We start from the raw sequence: 24,164 nt of genomic DNA, 5'->3' as shown, positions 1-24,164 counted from the left end.
GTTCAGTAATCTGGACAGCACTTATTTATTGGTGGATGAATTTATCCACCAATCAGCAAGTACAACCCAGGTTGTTCACCAAAAATGGGCCGGCGTTTAAACTTACATTCTTGAATTTCAAATAAAGATACCAAGAGAATGAAGAAAATTTGATAATAGGAGTAAATTAGAAAGTTGATTAAAATGTCATGTTCAATCTGAATCACAAAAGAATTTTTTTGGGTACAGTGTCCCTTTAAGGGCCATAATACTCAAATGTTTAAACACTTGAAAGTGATGCAGTATAACTATAAAAAGCTGACTAGAAAATATCACCTGAACATCTCTATGTAAAAAAGAAAGATATTTTACCTCAAAAGTTTCTCAGTAGCCACATCCCATTGTAAAGGACTTCTAGTTCTAAGCAGCAAATTAGTATGTCTGTCCCGGGACAGCCGAAGGGATGAGCCTCATGCACTCTCATCTTATTTCCCTATTCAGTGTAAGGAAGTTTACTATGAAATCTCATGAGAGTTAAGTGAAATCTCATGAGATCACAGTAAAATAATTCATGACCTCAGCACTGCTGATGCTGATTGGCTGCAGTTCATTTCTTTTTCTTTTTTTTACCTGCAGCTGGGAGCAGCTGAGTATAGCTTTTTACACAGAACTTACTCTGCTGAGCTGAGGAGATTGTGAGGTAAAATATCTTCCTTTTTTACATAGAGATGCTCAGGTGATATTTTCCTGTCAGCTTTTTACAGTTATACTGCATCAGTTTCAAGTGATTTAGCATATGAGTATTATGTCCCTCTAATAAAACTGCACATAATAATTACAGTCTAATCACTTAAAGCTATGTCTAAACATATTATTAATAGAACTACATTTGTCTTTATTATTTTAGCATTTTTCCAGATACCAAAAAAGCTATCAAGCTGTTGAAATGACAAATTACAAATACGTTATTCACAGCAATGAAGCCCGGAGGGAAGAAATCAGCTGAAAAAATAAAGTAGAATACAAGTTAAAGGGATATGAAATCCACATTTTTCTTTCATGATTCAGATAATTTTAAGCAACTTTCTAATTTACTCCTAGTATCATTTTTTTCTTAATTATCTTGATATCTTTATTTGAAAAGCAGAAATGTGAGCTTAGGAGACGGCCCATTTTTGGTTCAGCACCTGGGTAGCCCTTGCTGATTTGGTGGCTAAATGTACATTCCTGCCTTTTCAAATAAAGATACAAGAGAATGAAGAATCATTGATAATAGAAGTAAATTAGAAAGTAAATTAGAAAGTTACTTAAAATGGCTGCTCTATTTGGATCAGTAAAGAAACAAATGTGGGTTTTCATATCCCTTTAATATTTGTAGAAATTCTGACTGGGAAAAGAGGAGGAACCGGAACAAAGAACGCTCCTCAGGCCACATCATGTATTTCCCAGGGACCACCTAGGGGTTTCACAGGAAAACTCTCTCCAGTCTGAACCAAACCAATTATGTTGCTATGAAAGGCAGTGAGTGGTTTTGTTGTGATTTCAGGGCTCACAATGCAGGAGCAGGACAATTTATAAATGTACAAGGTACTTAAGCATCAGTTTGTACTCAAAGCTGCTGCAGGAACTCCCTCACTGGGAGGTGGATTACAGCTGGGTTTACATAACTTACTTTTTATAGTCACTATCAAGGCGTTAGTTACAGCATTCATTGTTCATGAATTTAGCATCATTTGTACAAATAATTATAGGCATATGCACAAATCTTAAACGGGCATGAAACCCAAAAAATGTCTTTCATGATTTACATAGAACAAACAATTTTTAACAACTTTCCGGTTTACTTCTATTTTCAAATTTGCTTCATTCTCTTGGTATGCTTTGTTGAAGGAGCAGCAATGCACCACTGGGTTATAACTGAACACATGCAGCCACCAATCAACAGATAGGAGCTAGGTTCTTTGCTGCTCCTGAGCTTTCCTTAATAAGCCTTTCAGCAAATGATAACAAGAGAAGGAAGCAAATTAAATAATATAAGTAAAATGATATGTTCTGTCTAAATCAGGAATGCCTAATTATGACTTCACTGTCTCTTTAAGCTATTTTATGGCACTTTAAGCACAATGGGCATCCTATCATGTGAGTCTGTGATTACCTAAATAAGCCATGATCTCTAACATATTTAATGGAACTAGGGCTTATATATAATGTGTACTTGTAATGTTAAAACAATATTACTCTTTTTTATTGCATTATAATAATAATAATATAATAATAATAATAATAATATAATAATAATAATAATAATAATATAATAATAATAATATAATAATAATAATAATAATAATAATATAATAATAATAATAATAACAATAATATAATAATAATAATAATAATAATATAATAATAATAATAATAATAATAATAATAATAATAATAATAATAATAATAACAATATAATAATATAATAATAATAATAATAATTATAATAATAATAATAATATAATAATAATAATAATAATAATATAATAATAATAATAATAATAATATTAATAATATAATAATAATATAATAATAATAATAATAATAATAATAACAATTATAATAATAATAATAATAATAATAATAATATAATAATAATACTAATATAATAATAATAATAATAATAATATAATAATAATAATATAATAATATAATAATAATAATAATAATAATAATAATAATATAATAATATAATAATAATAATAATAATAATAATAATAATAATAATATAATAATAATACTAATATAATAATAATAATAATAATAATAATAATAATAATAATAATAATAATAATAATAATATAATAATAATAATAATAATAATAATAATAATAATAATAATAATATTTACAGTTGAAAAGACACAAAACACATTTTTTCTTTTCTTTCATGATTCAGATAGAACATAACATTTTCCCTTTTCTTCTATTCTCAAAAAAGCATCAATGACAAGTGACATACTGTATATATGCAGCCACCATTCAGCAGCTAGGAATGCTTTTCAACAAATGATATTAAAAAAACAAAGCAAATTTGATAACAGAAGTAAATTCATTTTAACGTTACTGTCCATTTAAGGACAGTCTATTCAGAAATAAAGACCTTTAATAATATGAAAAAAACGGTCTGGCTACCAGCAGTAGAAAACATTCTCAAACCCCTGATACTGAAAGGTACATTCATCAGTTTATGGTTGTAATAAATAAAAAAATCTAATTATGTGCAGTGAAAAATAGTAGACTTTCATTATTTATAGAGTCCTCTTTTAATGTAGCTTAAAATGACAGTAAACCCTTTCTGATTGTAATATAAAACTAATTATACAGAATAAAACAAATTTGCTATATACCTTGCATTGTTTATTTTGCCTATTTTTCTGTAATTTAAAGAGACATGAAACTCACATGAAACTCACATTTTTTCTTTCACAATTCAGACAGAGCATACAATTGTAAACACTTTCCAATGTATCCCTATTATCTAATTTGTATAGTTCTCTTTGTATCCTTTGTGGAAAAATATACCTAGGTAGGCTAATAAGCTTCCTATTGGTAGCTGCATATATATGCCTCTTGTTATTGCCTTTAAGCTGACTCCCAGCAGTGGATTACTGCCCCTTCAACAAAGGATACATAGAGACTGAAGCAAATTTAATAATAGAACTAAATTAGAAAGTTGTTTTAAATTGTATGTTCTATCTGAATCATGAAAGAAAACATTTGGGTTTCATATCCGTTTAAGTCTGAAAATTGTGGATTTTCCAGTTCTGATAGCTGAAAGAGTGTAAGGCAGATATAATAAGCACCACCCTGTTTGGGATCTTGTTAATACAATAGTAGTGGCACACCCAGCATCTGTCTAGACCTTGTTTTGCAGTTAAGGGACAGTCAACTCCAAATGTTGAATTGTTTAAAAAGATAGACAATCACTTTATTACCCATTCCCCAGTTTTGCATAACCAACATGGTTATATTCATGTACTTTTAACCTCTGTGATTACCTTGTATCTAAGCCTCTTTTGAAAGCCCCTTGATCACATGGCTATTTATTTATTATCTATTGACTTGCATTTTAGCCAATTAGTGCAGTGTCATGCACAACCCACGGACGTGAGCACAATGTAATCTATATGGCTCACATGCATTAGCAGTCTCCTGTTGTGAAAAGCTAATAAAAAAGCATGTGATAAGAGTCTATCTGTAGTGGATAAGAAAAAGGCAGAAATTGAGAGGTTTAAAGTAAATTAATATAACAATGTTGGTTGTGCAAAGCTGGGGAATGGGTAGTAAAGGGTTTGTCTATCTTATTAAACCATAACAATGTTGGTGTTGACTGTCCCTTTATTTTGACTGTCTTTTTGATCTTTGTTTGGTTGCCTTGTTTCTAAAATAAATAAATATATATATATATATATATATATATATATATATATATATATATATATATATATATATATACATATACACATAAATCATAAGTGAGTAGTAATATGTAAAATCCAAGTACATATGTTAGATAATTTATGTTTGAAAAAATATAATGGTGTCAATAATTCAAACTATTTTATATTAATTATTCTGCACCCAATAATAATAAATAAATTAAAAATAAACAAATATAAAGATTTACATCCAGTTAAAATTATGTTTCAATCATAAAATGTGTAGATTTAGGATTTTCTATAGCCTATAAGCTTATAGAAATAGTCATCCATCTATAATACATTTTTGTCTTGACTATATAAACCCTAGAGCTTGCCTCAGTAGTAGTGAAGGAAGGGGAGAGTGGTTATCAGGAGGCAGAAGAGAAGGCTGATAGAACAAGAGAATAAACTAGATCTAGAACTGAGAAAACTGTTTAGGCCACAATACACTGTAAATTGTAGCTTTCAAGGATTGTCTACAGGAGATTTACTAGGCCGTGCTCCACAATTACACACAAAAACAAAATGGCTGCTTGGCTGCAGGTAGTGGCTACAGATCTATGTGCCAATCATGAGGTCCTTCTATTTAGTTTAGGCTACCATGTATAACATGATAACATTTTTTTACCTTCTATTCATGACTTAATATGCACTTACTTTCATTGTCTTTTATATCGGTGCCTGATGGAGTTGTTCCTAAAAAATAAATAAATGAAAGACTGAAATTCAAGTAAATGAAGCAAAAATGATGAGTGAAAAATATCCTGAACATTTTTTTTTAATCTTTTCTCTATATCTTGTTCTGCACTTACCTTCATTGGCTTTAAAATCTGTGCCTGGTGGATATGTTCCTTGAAAAAAAAATGATATGAAAATTAAAAAGTTGGCAGAATTGTGATGCCGTCATTGGCTCCAAATCCATGACTCAAGCCCAAGGATAATGGCGCCCTAACAAATGGGTTTGCTATGCACTATTTGAATTCTTAATGTTTTGCCATAATTACATAGCTATAGTAGCATTACGAAACAAGAGAACTAGTGAAAAATATCATTAAAAAGCTTAAGTAATAGGTTTATATTACATTAAAACATTTTATTGGTTATCTTTTTTGCCTACAAAAATAATATATCATTATTATTATTGTTATTACTATTATTTATGATATATTTATTCTAATCAGAAGTAGCAGATAAATAAAATAATAAAATACATAACATAAAAGGCATAATTTATATAATCAATAGCTGAATAATTATAATGGTGCTGAATAATTATTATTAACAAAAAAAAAAAAAAGAAGAAGGGTTAGCTTACCAATATTTTTAACTTTTGGAAATAAATTCTGAAAGAAAAAGATTTTTTGACATTAGAATGTTGTTGAATAACTATCAAATATGTTCGATGAAATGTAAAATTCCGAAAAACAAAATGCACAAGCATTAGAATACATGGAGTTTGTACTGATATGGACTAATATTAATGTATATCAATAAAATATATTAAATATATCAATAAAATATATCTAAATTTATAAATAAAAATTGAAGATCTAATCATAGATAAACTAACCAAAACCTATCAATTAAAACTTAAATGAATCTGCATGACCGTGTTTTAAAGCATTATAACGTATTGACTTACTGGTAATGGTACGTTGAATGCAGACCCTAACAGACAAGCAAGTGTTGCAATGAAGTGTGTTTGTGTCATCTTCATAATATGTTCGTTCTCTGCAAATCAATATATCTTCTGCTCTCTGAAGTTATGTTTAAAGCTATTAGTGTCTCAGTCCTTTTTTAAATAAATGGTGGGGTTTTTATATTCTGGAAGAAACCAACCTCTAACCAATGAGCATAAACTTTTAAAATGTAAATCCTTACTTTCTCATCAGAGAACCTCCTCATAGAAATGTAAATTGACTTCTTTATTTATATAAATATTTACGTTTGTGCGGTTGGAATCCAAGTTATCCCATGATTTAATTTTTAATTACTACCAAATTTGTTACATATTTGAGAGAATAAAATTGAAAATTAAACTGCTATGAACTGCTATAAACTACAATGTTGAGTATATGATTAAAAATTTATTAGAACTATATTGCACTATATTGCATTTTAGGTAATATTCTTTTATTATTTGTTTTGTTCCCATTTCCTGTAATTAATTTTTTTAGTTATTTATATTTTTATTGTGAAAAAAGAATACCAAAAACTGATACAAATGTATAGATAGACAGATAGATAGATAGATAGATAAATAGACAGATAGATAGGTAGACAGACAGATAGATAGATGATAGCTAGACAGAAAGATGATAGATAGATAGATAGATACCAGACAGATAGATATTTAGACAGACAGACAGACAGATAGATGATAGATAGATAGATGATAGACAGACAGACAGATGATAGACAGACAGTTAGATATATATAGATAGATAGATAGATAGATAGATAGACATAAATATTATAGACAGATAGATAGATAGATAGATAGATAGATTAGATAGATAGATAGATAGATAGATACCAGACAGATAGATATTTAGACAGACAGACAGACAGATGATAGATAGATAGATAGATAGATAGATAGATAGATAGATAGATGATAGACAGACAGACAGATGATAGATATATAGATAGATAGATAGATTAGATAGATAGAAAGATAGATACCAGACAGATAGATATTTAGACAGACAGACAGATAGATGATAGATAGATAGATAGATAGATAGATAGATGATAGACAGATGGACAGATGATAGACAGACAGTTAGATAGATATATATAGATAGATAGATAGATAGATAGATAGATACATAGATAGATGATAGACAGACAGACATAAATATTATAGACAGATAGATAGATAGATAGATAGATACCAGACAGATAGATATTTAGACAGACAGACAGACAGACAGATGATAGATAGATAGATAGATAGATAGATAGATAGATGATAGACAGACAGACAGATGATAGATAGATAGATAGATAGATAGATACATAGATAGATGATAGACAGACAGACAGATGATAGATAGATAGATAGATAGATAGATAGATACATAGATAGATGATAGACAGACAGACATAAATATTATAGACAGATAGATAGATAGATAGATAGATAGATAGATAGATAGATACCAGACAGATAGATATTTAGACAGACAGACAGACAGACAGACAGACAGATGATAGATAGATAGATAGATAGATAGATAGATGATAGACAGACAGACAGATGATAGATAGATAGATAGATAGATAGATACATAGATAGATGATAGACAGACAGACAGACAGAAATATTATAGACAGATGGATAGATAGATAGATAGATAGATAGATAGATAGATAGATAGAGAGATAGGCATAGAGAAAGGCAGATACATAGATAGATACATTTATAATAAAATTGTTGATTCCAGATTTATATTTTTTCACATATCACATATCTCTTTCATTCTTACTGCACAATTGAATCCCAGTACAAATGAAATACAATTTGTTTTCACCTAAACAGCACACAATGTCTGTAAAATTAGATAATAAAATCTAATGACTACAGCACAGTCACAAAAAAGAAGCCATATTGAAAAAAAGAAAGAAAGGAAGTTGTTGATACTGAGGAATACGTCACTGTTGTTTCCAATAAATAATGATAATGGGACATGAAACCCAAATAGTTTTCTTTCCTGATTCAGAGCATATGATTGTAAACAACTTTTCAATTTACTTCTTATTATCTAAGTTTTTTCATTCTCTTGATAACTTTTGTTGAAAAAGCATACCTAGGTAGGCTCAGGAGCCGCAATACCTGACTGGGAGCTAGCTGCTGATTAGTGTCTGTACATATATGCATCTTGTCATTGGCTGACCCAGTTTGTTCAGCTAGTTCCCAGTCGTGCATTGCTACACCTTCAACAAAGGATTGCAAGTGAATAAAACAAATGTGGTACTAGGAGTAAAATGGAAAGTGGTTTATTATTGAATGCTCTCTCAGAATCATGAAAGAAAACATTTAAGTTTCATGACCCTTTAAAGGGACACTAAACCCAATATTTTTCTTTAATGATTCAGATAGAGCAGCAACTTTAAGCAACTTTCTAGTTTACTCCTATTATCAATTTTCTTCGTTCTCCTGCTTTCTTTATTTAAAAAGCAGAAACATAAAGTTTAGCAGCCGGCCCATTTTAGGTTCAGCACCCTGAATAGCGCTTGATGATTGGTGGCTATATTTAGCAAACCAATAACCAAGCATAACCCAGGTTATAAGCCAAAAATGGTGATGTAGTGTCTGCTTAGCAACAATACAGCAAGACTGATGCTGGGAAATCTAATATTTTATGGCTCCCATAGAAACTTATAGTTTTCACTATTAATTGTGCTGTTTGTGCATAAGGATCCAATAATCTGAAGCTCTCCACAATATTATTAAAAAAAAAATAGTCTGTGCTATGGGGTTCTTCACTGGATTTTATGAAGGTTAAAATATCTTGCTAAGGGGCATACCCTCCATTTCTAAATGCAAAGGCACAACTACAACAGTACAGCTCTATAAAAGCTATTCTGTAGCTTAATAAAGTGTAGCTTAATAAAATTAGCCGTTTAAAGGTACAGTCTAGTTAAAATTAAACTTTCATGATTCAGACAGGGCATTCAATTTTAAACAACTTTCCAAATTACTTTGATCATCAAATGTCCTTTGTACTCTTGCTATTCTTTGTTGAAAGCTAAACCTAGGCAGGCTCATATGCTAATTTCTAAGTCCTTGAAGGCCGCCGCTTATCTGAATGCATTTGACAGTTTTTCACAGCTAGAGGGCATTAGTTCATGTGTGCCATAAAGATAACAGGGAGCTCACGCCCATTTAATTACTTATGAGAGGGCACTGATTGGCTAAAATACAAGTCTGTCAAAAGATTTGAGATAAGGAGACAGTCTGCAGAAGCTTAGATCCAAGGTAATTACAGAGGTAAAAAGTGCATTAACCTCTTAAGGACATATGACGGAATTTTTCCGTCACAAAACAATTGAGCAAACTGAAAGCTGTGTCCTTAAATGGTTAATATAACGGTGTTGATTATGCAAAACTGGGGAATGGGCAATAAATGGATTATTTGTCTTTTTAAGCAATACAATTTCTGGACTAGACTGTCACTTTTAAAAAGTGTATTGAAATTACTAAGGAAAAATCTTAAATGATGCTTATAAAATGATATGAAAAGTATTCAGCAAAAGTATTTAATGTTTGCAAAAAAAAAATCAAATTTAATGTACACAGTTTAAAATAGTTTCAAATCTGAAGTTAACATTGTACCAACAAAGCAAAAAAAATCCAAGCGTTTTTTAATTTTCTGTAGCAAGTGTTCCAGCCTTGGCTGTTGAGCTGAACAGGGGGACGTTATATTCTCTTATGCCTAGATTTAGAGTTTTGTCGGTAAAGACCCGCGTAGCTAACACTGCTTTTTTTTCCAGCGCACCCTTAAGACCATGCTGGTATTTAGAGTTCTCTGAAGGGCTACGTTAGGCTCCAAAAAGGGAGCGTTGAGCCAAATTTACCGCCACTTCAACCCTCAATACCAGCGTTGCTTACGGTAGTGGCTATCTGGAAAAACGTGCTCGTGCACGATTCCCCCATAGGAAACAATGGGGCAGTTTGGGCAGAAAAAAAACCTAACACCTGCAAAAAAGCAGCATTAAGCTCCTAACACAGCCCCATTGTTTCCTATGGGGAAACACTTCCTAAGTCTGCACCTAACACCCTAACATGTACCCCGAGTTTAAACACCCCGTCCCCTAACCTTACACTTATTAACCCCTATTCTGCCGCCCCACTATCGCTGACACCTGCATTACACAATTAACCCCTAATCTGCTGCTCCGGACACCACCGCAACCTACATTATACCTGCTGCCCCCAACATCGCCGACACCTACATAATATTTATTAACCCCTAATCTGCCCCCCCCAACGTCGCGGCTACCTTACCTACACTTATTAACCACTAATCTGCCGACCGGGACCTTGCCACTACTCTAATAAAGTTATTAACCCCTAAACCGCCTCACTCCCGCCTCAATAACCCTATAAAAAATAGTATTAACCCCTAATCTGCCCTCCCTAACATCGCCGCCACCTAACTTCAAGTATTAACCCCTAATTTGCCGACCGGACCTCACCGCTACTCTAATAAATGTATTAACCCCTAAAGCTAAGTCTAACCCTAACCCTAACACCCCCCCAAGTTAAATATAATTTTAATCTAACAAAATAAATTAACTCTTATTTACTAAAGTATTCCTATTTAAAACTAAATACTTACCTGTAAAATAAACCCTAAACTAGCTACAATATAACAAATAATTATATTGTAGCTATTTTAGGATTTATATTTATTTTACAGGCAACTTTGTATCTATTTTAACTAGGTACAATAGCTATTAAATAGTTATTTACTATTTAATAGCTACCAAGTTAAAATAATTACAAAATTACCTGTAAAATAAATCCTAACCTAAGTTACAATTAAACCTAACACTACACTATCAATAAATTAATTAAATAATTAACCTACAATTACATACAATTAAATAAACTAAACTAAATTACAAAAAAAGAAACACTAAATTACAAAAAATAAAAAAAGATTACAAGATTTTTAAGCTAATTACACTTACTCTAAGCCCCTAATAAAATAACAAAGCCCCCCAAAATAAAAAATGTCCCTACCCTAATCTAAATTACAAAAGTTAACAGCTCTATTACCAGCCCTTAAAAGGGCTTTTTGCGGGGGATGCCCCAAAGTAATCAGCTCTTTTGCCTGTAAAAAAAAAAAACACAATACCACCCCCCAACATTACAACCCACCACCCACATACCTCTACTCTAACCCAAACCCCCCTTAAATAAACCTAACACTAACCCCCTGAAGATCTCCCTACCTTGAGCCGTGTTCACCCAGCCGTGCACCGATGGACCAAAAGAGGACATCCGGAGCAGCAGAAGTCTTCATCCTATCTGGGTAGAAGAGGACATCCGGACCGGCAGACATCTTCATCCAAGCAGCATCTTCTATCTTCATCCATCCGACGAGGAGCGGCTCCATCTTCAAGACCTCCCGCGCGGAACATCCTCTTCCTTCCGACTACCAACAAATGAAGGTTCCTTTAAGTGACGTCATCCAAGATGGCATCCCTCGAATTCCGATTGGCTGATAGGATTCTATCAGCAAATCGGAATTAAGTTAGGAAAAATATGATTGGCTGATTGAATCATCCAATCAGATTCAAGTTCAATCCGAATGGCTGATCCAATCAGCCAATCAGATTGAGCTTGCATTCTTTTGGCTGTTCCGGATTTTTTTTTATTTTTTGTTCACATTTACTTTCTACTTGTAATTCAAGTGGAATTTAACTTGCGTGCAAATGGCCACTAAATGTATAATGCTCACGCTCAAACGATAGCGCTACACTTGTAATCTAGCCCATTATATTTTGCAAAAGGCCTTATTAGTCAAGTACAGTTGTATAGATAAAAGTATATTTTAAATTATTAAATTCAATCTAGATATGATCAAATGGTTTACATCTTAGCTACACGAATGCTCCATGTTTCTATGTATATAATTATTTCTTTTAAAAATATGTATTTCTTTAATATACAATCCCTTATAGCTCAATCACATTAGTATGCTACATTAATTAAGCAGGACAAGACTTCTAATCAGAGGTTTATTTTTCTGTAAACATAAGGTAGAAAGGAGTTTGTGCAAAAGCAAATAAAAAAAAGCCTTAAACAAAATTACTCAATAATTTTTTTTTTTTTTTTTTTATTGTTCGGCAATACCAATTTTCAGTCATTGTTTCTGTTGTTTGTATAGTAATTGCAAGTCCTTTACAATTCTAAATAATACACTTTTATGGTTCTAGGACTTATTAAGGATAAGTGATACCAATTTAGCTTCCACTTGCAATGCAGATTAGAGTGCGACTTGAAATGGTAATGTGATAAAGTATTAACATACTTTTTGTGTACAGCAGTGATGGCTGGGGGAGATGTGCACTTCTTGACTGTCATTCATAGCTTCATGCTTCCGTTTTTTTATTATATCCTAATAAATAACAATGGTTCTGTGAACTTAGATGATAAAACAAATAGCTTTTTTTTTTTAAATTAAAATGTAACATTTCCTTCAACTGTAACCGTAGGCAAAAAACAAACAACTAAACAAAACACAAAACTGCAGCATTAGAAGTACCTGTGACTTTGTTGCAATTAAAATCAAATATATTTTCATAAAACTTTACAGTTTTGCAGATATTTCTAATTATTTTTTTATGACCTCCATTGGTTTACAAGATTGCACCGGATCACAGTCTTTTGCAACGTTAGATCAAATGATAAATTGTAACTCTTTGTAAGAAGCTGTGGCCTTTTTGTAACACGAATACAGGTAGCCCTCAGTTTACGCTGGAGTAAGGTTCCAGAAGGAATGGTTGTAAATCGAAACCGTTGTAAATTGAAACACAATTTATAATGTAAGTCAATGGGAAGTGAGGGAGTTAGGTTCCAGGCCCCTCTCAAAATTGTCATAAGTAACACCTAATACATTATTTTTAAAGCTTTAAAATGAAGACTTTACGTGCTAAACATCATTATAAACCTAATAAAATAATCACACAACACAGAATATAAAATTAAACTAATTTAAATGAACAAAAACATTTGCTAAACAGCATTATAAACCTAATAAAATAATCACACATCACAGACTTCACTTGCATTTTTCTGCAAACAGTTATTTCTATGCATTCAAATCTGGACTGATTTATAGACAGGAAGATCTTGTTCCTTTGAAATCTGCTCGATAGCTCAGGTCTGGTTAAACTGATTAATTTCAGCTTGCTTGGCTTGCATATCTTTGCTGCAACACAAGCAGACAGCTCCACCTACTGGCTTTTTTAATCAATTCACTGCTTCTCAATGCTTTTCAATAGCAGTCACATGACTGAAAAAAAAGGTTGTTATTCTGAACCGTTGCAAATTGAACCGTTGTAAACTGAGGGTCACCTGTACTATAAAATAAATAATAATATTAATAATAATAATAATAATAATAATAATAATAATAATAAGGTTAATGTTAAAAAAGAATAAAAAATAAGGGGGCATAATAACACAGAACTGGTTTCCCCTTAACATATTTCAAATGACGTCTTAAACCAGTTGCAGAGTATAAAATGATGGGATATTACTTCTTTAGTTTTTTTTATATAGCTGTTTTTGATCTTTGAAACCAGAACCCATTAAAATAGGCTGAGCTTGTAGATAGAAGACATCTGATTATCTTATCTTTTACCTTTATATATAACACTTCCTTGTCTTATCTATGTCTGAGATAATTGAAATTTAACATTTTAGTACCTTTCTCTTTTACAATCTCCACTAGAAGTATAATTTCATCTACTGTATTTTTTTTTTGTTTTTGTAGCTTCTCTGTACCCATTTGTATTTCACTCTTAAATAATCAATAGTCTACAAGAGACATTTATTTTAGTAATTATAATAAATACTTTTTTTCCCAGTCGTTATTCCTCTAAAAATTATTGCAGTTTATTCCACAGATGTGTAGACAGCATTATTCATATTTATTTACCAATTTTATTCGCATATCCAAACCCTTATTACAAAAAAAAACATGCAATGAACCATACTATTTATTGTAAATTTGATTTTATATTTTATAATATAAAATGTGATATTTCAGTTTCTTTATTGATTCTTAGACCTATTTAAATAACTACAATAAAAATATGTAATTTTTTATTCTATTTTATTGTTTTACTCCCTTTATTCCCAATGCATGTTATCATTTTACCCACCTAATACAGTCAGTAGAAAGGGTAATACAGTAGCTATAGTAATTAATGGCTCTAACTAATGTTTCCTTTTGTTTGTTTGTTTATTTAATTACGTTAACGATCTGCGGGGCATTGCAAAAGATTAGCATGAAAAAAAATGTTTTGGAAACAATTAAATCTGTAACTTTCTCACTGTGTCCTCCAACAACATTTTGTTTATTTATAAAGTGGCACCAAATTCCATAGTGCAAAATTATCTTTTTAAAATATAACCCACTTGCATTAGGGGGACATTTTTGCTACTTCTGCAGCTTCTTTTAGATTTTTTTTTTTAAAATGTAAGAATTTCTAAAATGATGCAGCTGATTACAATTTTTCAGATTTTGTTTTTTAAAGGGATAGTCTACTCCAAAATGTGCATTGTTTAAAAAGATAGATAATCCCTTTATTACCCATTCCCCATCTTTACTCCATATAATTGGTTGAGGGGGAGGGTTAGGGGGATCACTACACTATAGAATTTTTAAAACATATATAAATAATTAAAACAAAAAAATCTATAAAAAATGGGTACCGCAGACAGTTGCCAGTACCTAAAATGGCGGCACTTAGTGAGAGGGGGGAGGGTTAGAGAGTAGGGATGGGTGAATGTTGCTAAAAATTCGAATTTTAAAACGAATTTTGATACATTCGATTAAATCAAATTTTGAATGTTTATAGAACATTCTAACATTCTATTTTCGAATTTATGTTTTTGAATTTTTGAATAAAATTCGAAAATATTCGTTCAAATAATAGAATTTTTAGCTATGTATTCATTCAAATTCGAAATAGTATTTCTAGTCTAATACTGTTAAATGTTTGTAATATTCGAATTTTAATTCTACATTCGAATTCAAATGTAACATTCAAATTCGAAATAGTATTCGAATGTGACATTCAAATGTGACATTCAAATTCGAAAGTGACAGTCGAATTTGAAAGTGACATTCGAAAACTATAAATAACATTCAATAATAGAATTTTTAAGAATATCCGTTCTTATCAACATTCTATCATCTAAATCGAATTTCTACAATAATTTTTTTAATAACATTTGAATTAGAATATAAACACATTCGCCGATCCCTATTAGAGAGCTGCTTGTGTGTGTGTGTGTGGGGGGGGGGGGATCAGCGAGGTGAGTGGATGAGGAGGGGTCCCTATTCTACTGAAAAAAATAATAAATATTCTCCCTAAACTGCATACTGTCAGACAGTCTGCCAATACCTAAGATGGCAGTGACTAGTGGGGGGGGGGGGGCTGTTTGGGAGGGATCAGGTAGGTATCAGGGGGTGGGAGGTGCCAGGTGAGAGGGTAATCTCTACACTACAGAAAATATAAACCTTACAAGCTACTTCATTAACCCTTTCACTACTGGGAATTACAGAAGTGTGGTTCTCAGCTGCATTTAGCTGCCTTCTAATTGCCAAAAACAATGACAAAGCCATGCATGTCTGCTGTTTCGGAGAGAAGATTTTACAACCATGTCTTATGACTGCAGTACTTGTGTGTAAATAATTTCAGTAACAAACCCAAAGTTTGTGACAAAATTAAAGATATATATATATATAATTGTTGCATGACACATACCAAAATGGTGCTAGATGAATACATTGGGTTTTCTAGTAAAAAAATATACGGCTAGATTACGAGTTTTGCTGTAAGAGGGGTGCGGTGCTAACTTGCACGTTATTGTCACTGCTTACTTACCTATAGCGCTGGTATTACAGGTTTTCATAAACCCGGCGTTATATGGCAAGAAGTGAGTGTAGAGCAAAATTGAGCTCCATACCGCACTCCAATACCAGTGCTGCTTAAGGCAGCGGTGATCTGGTTTTACGTGCTTGTGCACGATTTCCCCATAGACATCAATGAGGAGAGCCGGCTGAAAAAAAGCCTAACACCTGCAATAAAGCAGTGTAAAGCTCGTAACGCAGCCCCATTGATTCCTATGGGGAAACTAAATTTATGTTTACACCTAACACCCTAACATAAACCCCGAGTCTAAACACCCCTAATCTGCTGCCCCCGACATCGCTGTCACCTACATTATATTTATTAACCCCTAATCTGTTGCCCCTGACATCGCTGACACCTACATTATACTTATTAACCCCACATCTGCCGCCCCGGAAATCACTGACACCTAAATTACAGTTATGAACCCCTAATCTACTGCCCCCAATATTACCGACACCTACATTACACTTATTAACCCCCTAATCTCCTGACCCCAATGTCGCTGCAACCTACCTACACTTATTAACCCCTAAACTGCCGCTCCGGACATCACCACCACTATAATAAACATATTAATCCCTAAACCGCCACACTCCCGCATCGCAAACACTAGTTAAATATTACTAACCCCTAATCTGCCGCCCCAAACATCGCCGCCACCTCCCTACATTTATTAACCCCTAATCTGCTGCCCCAACGTCGCCGCCACTATACTAAATTTATTAACCCCTAAACCTAAGTCTAACCCTAACACCCCCTAACTTCAATATAATTAAAATAAATCTAAATAAAACCTACTATCATTACCTAAATTATTCCTATTTAAAACTAAATACCTGTAAAATAAACCCTAAGATAGCTACAATATAACTAATAGTTACATTGTATCTATTTTAGGGTTTATTTTTATTTCACAGCTAAGTTTGTATTTATTTTAACTAGGTAGAATAGTTACTAAATAGTTATTAACTATTTACTACCTAGTTCAAATAAATACAAATCAGCCAATAGAATGCAAGCTCAATCCTATTGGCTGTTGAATTTTTTCAACTTTAATTCCGATTGGCTGATAGAATTCAATCAGCCAATCGGAATTCAAGGGATGCCATCTTGGATGACGTCATTTAAAACCTTCATTCGTCGTTAGCTATCAACAGAAGAGGATGCTCCACGCCGGATGTCTTGAAAATGGACTCGCTCCGCTCCGTATGGATGAAGATAGAAGATGCCGTCTGGATGAAGACTTCTGCCTGTCTGGAGGACCACATCTGCCGGCTTGGATGAAGACTTCTCCCAGGTTCATTGAGGACTTCTTGCCGCTTCGCTGAGGACTTCTCCCGGACTCTTTTAGGATGGATGTCTGGTCTTCAAAACTGTAAGTGAATCTTTGGGGGTTAGTGTTAGGGTTTTTTAAGGGTTTATTGGGTGGGTTTTAGTTTTAGATTAGGGTTTGGGCAGCAATAGAGATTAATGCCCTTTTAAGGGCAATGCCCATCCAAATGCCCTTTTCATGGCAAAGGGGAGCTTATGTTTTTTTAGTTAGGATTTTATTTGGGGGGTTGGTTGTGTGGGTGGTGGGTTTTACTGTTGGGTGGGTTGTTTGCATTTTTTTTTACAGGTAAAAGAGCTGACTTCTTTGGGGCAATGCCCCACAAAATGCCTTTTTAAGGGCTATTGGTAGTTTAGTTTAGTTTAGGCTAGGTTATTTTTTTATTTTGGGGGGGCTTTTTATTTTGATAGGGCTATTAGATTAGTTTAAATATCTGATAATTTCTTTTTTTATTTTGTGTAATTTAGGTAATTGTATTTAATTTAGGTAATTTATTTAATTGTAATGTAAGGTTAGATGTTAGTGTAACTCAGGTTAGGTTTTATTTTACGGTTAAATTTGTATTTATTTTAGCTAGGTAGTTAGTAAATAGTTAATAACTATTTAGTAACTATTCTACCTAGTTAAAATAAATGCAAACTATTAGTTATATTGTAGCTAGCTTAGGGTTTATTTTATAGGTAAGTATTTAGTTTTAAATAGTAATTATTTAGGTAATGATAGGAATTTTTATTTAGATTTCTTTTAATTATATTTAAGTTAGGGGGTGTTAGGGTTAGACTTAGGTTTAGGGGTTAATAAATTTAGTATAGTGGCGGCGACGTTGGGGGCGGCAGATTAGGGGTTAATAAATGTAGGTAGGTGACGGCGATGTTAGGGGTGGCAGATTAGTGGTTAATAATATTTAACTAGTGTTTGCAATGCGGGAGTGCGGCGGTTTAGGGGTTAATATGTTTATTATAGTGGCGGGGATGTCGGGAGTGGCAGATTAGGGGTTAATAATTGTATTTTAGTGTTTGCAATGCGGGAGGGCCTCGGTTTAGGGGTTAATAGGTAGTTTATGGGTGTTAGTGTACTTTTTAGCACTTTAGTTATGAGTTTTATGTTACAGCCTTTTAGAGTAAAATTCATAACTACTGATTTTAGAATGCGTTACAAATCTTGCGGGATAGGCTGTACCGCTCACTTTATGGCCTCCCAGAAAAAGCTTGTAATATCGGCGCTATGGAAGTCCCATTGAAAAAAGACTTTACGCAAATTGCGTAAGTTAATTTGCGGTACGGCCAAAAAAGTGTGCAGGACAGCTGTACCTACAAGACTCGTAACAGCAGTAGTGAAAAAGCAGCGTTATGACCCATAACGCTGCTTTTTTACTCATAATGCAAAACTCATAATCTAGCAGATAGTGTTGATAGATAAATAAATTATATTAAAAAAAAAACATATGCTATATGTCTGTTTAAATGGAGTGATGGCAAAAAATGCAAAACATTCTCTGGTACTTTGGGCAAGTTTTTCTCTTAAATTCACTGTCCTTAAAGGGGCATGAATCCCAAACTTTTTCTTTTATGATTCAGACAGAGCCAACAATTTTAAACACCTTTCCAATTTACTTCTAATATCTAATTTGCTTCATTCTCTCTGTATTCCTTGTTGAAGGAGCAGGAATGCACAACTGGGAGTTAGCTGAAAGGCAATGAAAAGAGACATATATGTGCAGCAACCAATCAGCAGCTTTTGGGCCTACCTAGGTATACTTTCCAACAAATGATATAAAGTGAACAAAACAAATTAGATAATAGAAATACATTGAAAAGTTATTTAAAACTACATGCTCTGTGTTAAGCAAGAAAAAAAAAAAGTTGGGTTTCATATCCCTTTAAGGGGTTACCTACTGGATCATTTCTCTCCCTGTGCTGAGCTGTTTTAGAGTTTGTAGAGTGTGGTCACATATAGTATAGGCAATTTTTCAGTGAGGAACCATTACTTTTTGTATATGTCATGACATGTCAAAACTCTAAAACTATCAATAAGTGTGAAAAATATTATATATTATGTTATCTTCATATACCTTTGGGTATATGTGTATATGTCTACTGTGACCTGCATATAGGACAATATATCAAGTGGAGTGCAAAAATGTTATGTGTTAAGATCAGTTGAGGGCAATCAATAGTTATATTTATCTGACGAGTTATATTAAAATGCACACTGAGTACAAGTCAGTGACGTGCAGTGACGTCAGCGGCTAGTGAGGCACTGACAATGATACGCACAAGAATCACACACACATATATATGTATATATGTGTGTGTGTAAATATATATATATATATATATATATATATATATATATATATATATATATATATATATATATATATATATATATATATATATATATACACATACATATACATACATACACACACACATATATAAATATCACTAAATTACTGGCACCAACAAATATTTTGCACCTGAAAAGAGTTAGTTATGTTCACCTACAGCACAGGGCTCATCAATTGTGACCCTCCAGAGGTTTTGGAACTAGATTTCCCAGCTGAAATGGTGACTGAGCATTATGGGAAATAGCACATAACACAAGTACTGGACTCACACACACAGACCCACACACACTGAAATAGACCCACACACAAACAGATGCACACACAGAGACAGACCCCCAAACACACAGACAGAAACACACACTCAGACAGACCCCCCACACACACAAAGACACACACAGGGACAGACCCACAAACATAGACCCCTACCAAACAGACACACACATACCCACACAAACACACAGGTATACACACAGGGACAGACCCACACACAAAGACACCCCAAACACACACACAGAAAAATCCACACACATAAACACAGACCCACTCACACAGACCCCCAAACACACAGACATACAGTCACACAAACACAGACACACACACACATCCACACACAGACAGACAGACAAACCCACACACACAGATCCATACACACACAGACCCCCCCAAACCCACACAGACAGTAACACACACACACTGTACATATCAAGTGTTGTGTTCTGGCTCATGCAGGGATAAAGGAGGGGAGTTTTTAAAAAATAAAATAAAAACAGGAATAATTCAATATATAGTAAAAGATAAAGCACTACTAGTACCACTGAGCACTCTTCACTAAGTTCACTTGACTCAATGACAAACAGACTTGTATACTAAGCTTACAAATGCACACACAGTGTTTATAAAGAGCCATGTGCTTATTTATATTTAATATTTATATTTATTTTAAAAAGCATAGAGTTTAATGCAATTTGTAAATACTAAATATGCAAATCCAGTACTCATAACTCATGGAAATAGATAAATATTTGGGGTTAGAGATAAGAGATGTGGTTATTTTTAGGGTTTGGGATAAAGGCTAAGAAAAGTTTTGCAATCCATAATCAGCAGCAATGTTGCAAGCTACATTTCTGTGCTGATTTTCACTGTAATATATTTACATTTTCCCCCTATTTCCAATAAGAACCAGAGCTACAAATCAGCAAATTCATTATATTCCCCCAGAAAGGACAGGAATGACCCAGGCACAATGGGAAGAAAATTCTTCTTTAACTTTAAATGCCAACTGCATGCATTAGTGATGTGCTGTGTGTGTTGCAATGCAAACTGACATGTGGAAATGTAAAATGAGATTTATTCTACACAATAGCTAGCTGTGTAGGGAAGGCTTACAAAGGAAGGCAGAGTGCTCTTAATTTACAAGGTGCCAGAGCTACTGCATTCCATTGTAAGCAGTGTTCATTAAAATCCACAGGCATCAAAGAGGTTAACTAGTAATTGATAACACAGAAAATAGTGCACTCCCTAAATACATACATGCACCTTTTCAAGTAGAGATCCACAATCCATGAGAAAACACAGGTTAGAGATAGAGTATTCTTACATAGCAAACTAAGAAGAAGGGCACATTCCTTACATAGCAGCACTAAGCAGCAGGAGGACGACAGGCTCTTCCCTGAGAACGAAGGGGTTGTAAATGCAGGGCTGGGCTACTGAGGGAAGGATTTGATTTATAGTTCTCTTATCAGGCAGCGTTCCCACTTGTCATATAACAGCTGCCGTTGTAGGCTGCATTTCCCCTCAGTTCTAAATCACTTACTATATTGTGCTAAGGCAGCAGGCTCTGTGTGTTAGTTAGAGCCGTTACAGGAAAGTGCTGAGCTCAGTATATGGAATTGCCTGAGGTCCCTAGCCCCCTACTGACTTCACAACAGTGTGTGTCCACCGGCTGCAATATACTTTATTTCATGATCATCTCTCCTCCTGGGCACTCTGTGTTGTTAAGCAAGTTCTCACTGCAGCAGTATGGCTATGTGATGATCGTGGCATGATGTTATTTTTTTCCTGATCTAAGGGACTGAAGATTCAGAATCATTAGCATTTCCCATTAGAAAATGCTAATGATTCTGAATCTTCAGTCCCTTAGATCAGGAAAAAAAATAACATCATGCCACGATCATCACATAGCCATACTGTATTACAGCTGCAGTGAGAGAACTTGCTTAACAACACAGAGTGCCCAGGAGGAGAGATGATCCTGAAATAAAGTATATTGCAGCCGGTGGACACACATTCTTCTGAGTGACTGCTCTAGTCTGCTGGCCTGGCTGAGAGGGTATGCGAGTGACTGTGAGTGTGTATAGCATGGGGGGGGAGGGGATTGGGGAATAGACCTTGATGACCCAAATAAACTGTTATTACTTACCGGTCTGTTTACTCTGACACCGGTCTCTCAGACAGTCCACTCTCTTGCTGCAGCTCCCCCTGTTCACTATTTCCCGCCAACAGCCGTCCCAGTCACTGCTTCAAACAAGCCCGGCCGGCACGCCTCCCTAGCAGCACTGATGCTGATTGGCTGTGGTCACCTCCATCTCATAGCGGCGGTTAAGAGAACCGCCTCTATTAGAGAGAGGCATGGGCCCGGTGAGACACCACTGGGTGGCGCTAGCTCATAGTGAGCACTAAACAGTAGCTAGCATCCATGTTGCGCAATTAATGGAGGGCAGCGGAGCAGCTCACTGCCTCTTAATTGCGCAACATGGATGGGAATGGATGGTATTGCATCTGTGGAGCCGGCAAGGGGGGGGGGTATTGTAGCTGGGGGGGGCGTGGTCACAAAATGTACAAAAAAAAATACACAAACTTTTTTTATTTTTTTTAATCATAAATAAAAACTTCTTTTTCTGATTGGACAGGGTAGGCACTGCCTCCCTTGCCTCCTATTACTGCACGTCACTGGTACAAGTGTGCTAAATCCCACACATAATAAACTTCTATGGGGCATGCAGCAACATTCATGTCAAATATTGCTTGAGCGTTAGGTTGATGTTGTGCTAATCCAATAGTTCTAAAAATGTAGACGCCCTGTGCAGTATTTTTAACTTGCTGGAGACTAAGCTCAAGATTAGTGATGGGCGAATATTTTGCAACATTTGAAATTTAAATAAAAATTTTTTATACATTAATCCGTTCAAATTGAATATCAAATGTTTATTAAACATTCTAATTTCGAATATTGGTATTCAAATTTTAATTAACATTCAGTAATATTCGTTCAAATATTCAAATTTTATGTTTATTTTTTAATATAAAATTGAATTTTAATACTAACTTGAAATAATGCAAATTCATTTTGATTTTAAATGTGCATAATATATTGAATATACAGATTCGAAATTCTAATGTGTATATGTGAACATTCATGGACATTCGAATTCGAAAGCAACATTCAAATTTGAAAATAACATAAAGTATATAATTTGAAATCGAAAATAACATTCAAATTCAAAAATAACATTTGAAAATCAAAAATATTTTTTTAACTATTTTAAAGCAAGTAGAAAAAATGTATACAATACGGATAGGTACTTCCTTCTGTTTAGAACTGCTGGCTTCCAACAGTCCCTCTCAAGGCTGTAAAATCAATATATATGGCAAATAGAGGCGCTGGTTCTTAGGAGTCTTCAAAGAATTCCTTTCTGTGTTCCATGATTCTCCCAAAAGATTTGTGTCTCTATCTGTGTTCAAAGAATATCACATTGGCATAGTATTTCTATGCACCTTAGTGCAAGAGTGCAGTATACTCACAAAGGGCTCCACAGGTGGTTTCTCAAACAATGGGTGCATTTCAGTTTGAAATAGAAGCATTTTTGCAATATAATTTGATTAGCAAAAATCCTTCTAGTAAAAGTTATTATGTTTTGTGCCGCATATGCACATATCCTGTGAGGGCCGTGCACCAATACTCACCCAAAAATAAGCCCTACAATCTTCTTTTAAAAGAGGAGAGGTCATGTGGTTAGTCGCTGATCACCTGACAGACACAGAGGCATATGTAACAACATCATGGGGGTGCACTACCCCATAATGATGTCCCCCTACTATACAAGGATATACCTGAGACCCCTTATTTAAAAACAGCAATTCTGCTCTTTCAGGTGAGGGGTCCTGCGTCCTCTCTGCTCCCAGCTGATTGCCATAACAGCTCTGGTTTATTAGGGGGGTTCTGATAATTCCTAAGAGGGCTTTATAACCTCCTTCACCATAGAAATATATCAAAAGACCCCCTAATTTGAAAGAGGGAGGTCCCATTATTCCATTAAGAAGTTTCATGTCCTTTTAGCTGTTAAGTTATTAGAATAGTGATAATGATCACCTAA

At 33.8% G+C, this 24,164-nt stretch overlaps 1 protein-coding gene across 1 annotated transcript in view; it reads right to left on the bottom strand.

Moving 5' to 3' along the window:
• Positions 1–22,237, bottom strand: part of LOC128655235 (embryonic protein UVS.2-like) — a gene marked incomplete at its 5' end in the record, with an annotated part of 48,400 nt that extends 26,163 nt beyond the window's left edge. The window contains 4 exons of the mRNA XM_053708900.1: positions 5,102–5,140; positions 5,257–5,295; positions 5,760–5,787; positions 22,211–22,237. Coding sequence (XP_053564875.1) covers positions 5,102–5,140; positions 5,257–5,295; positions 5,760–5,787; positions 22,211–22,237 — 133 coding nt within the window. The remainder of the gene's footprint in view (positions 1–5,101; positions 5,141–5,256; positions 5,296–5,759; positions 5,788–22,210) is intronic.
• Between the last annotated feature and the right edge of the window lie 1,927 nt (positions 22,238–24,164).

The sequence above is a fragment of the Bombina bombina genome, chromosome 4 (assembly GCF_027579735.1).
Source record: "Bombina bombina isolate aBomBom1 chromosome 4, aBomBom1.pri, whole genome shotgun sequence".
NCBI classification, from domain to species: Eukaryota; Metazoa; Chordata; class Amphibia; order Anura; family Bombinatoridae; genus Bombina; species Bombina bombina.
The sequence above is the reverse complement of the archived record's forward strand: the minus strand, read 5'-3'. Positions and strand labels throughout refer to the sequence as shown.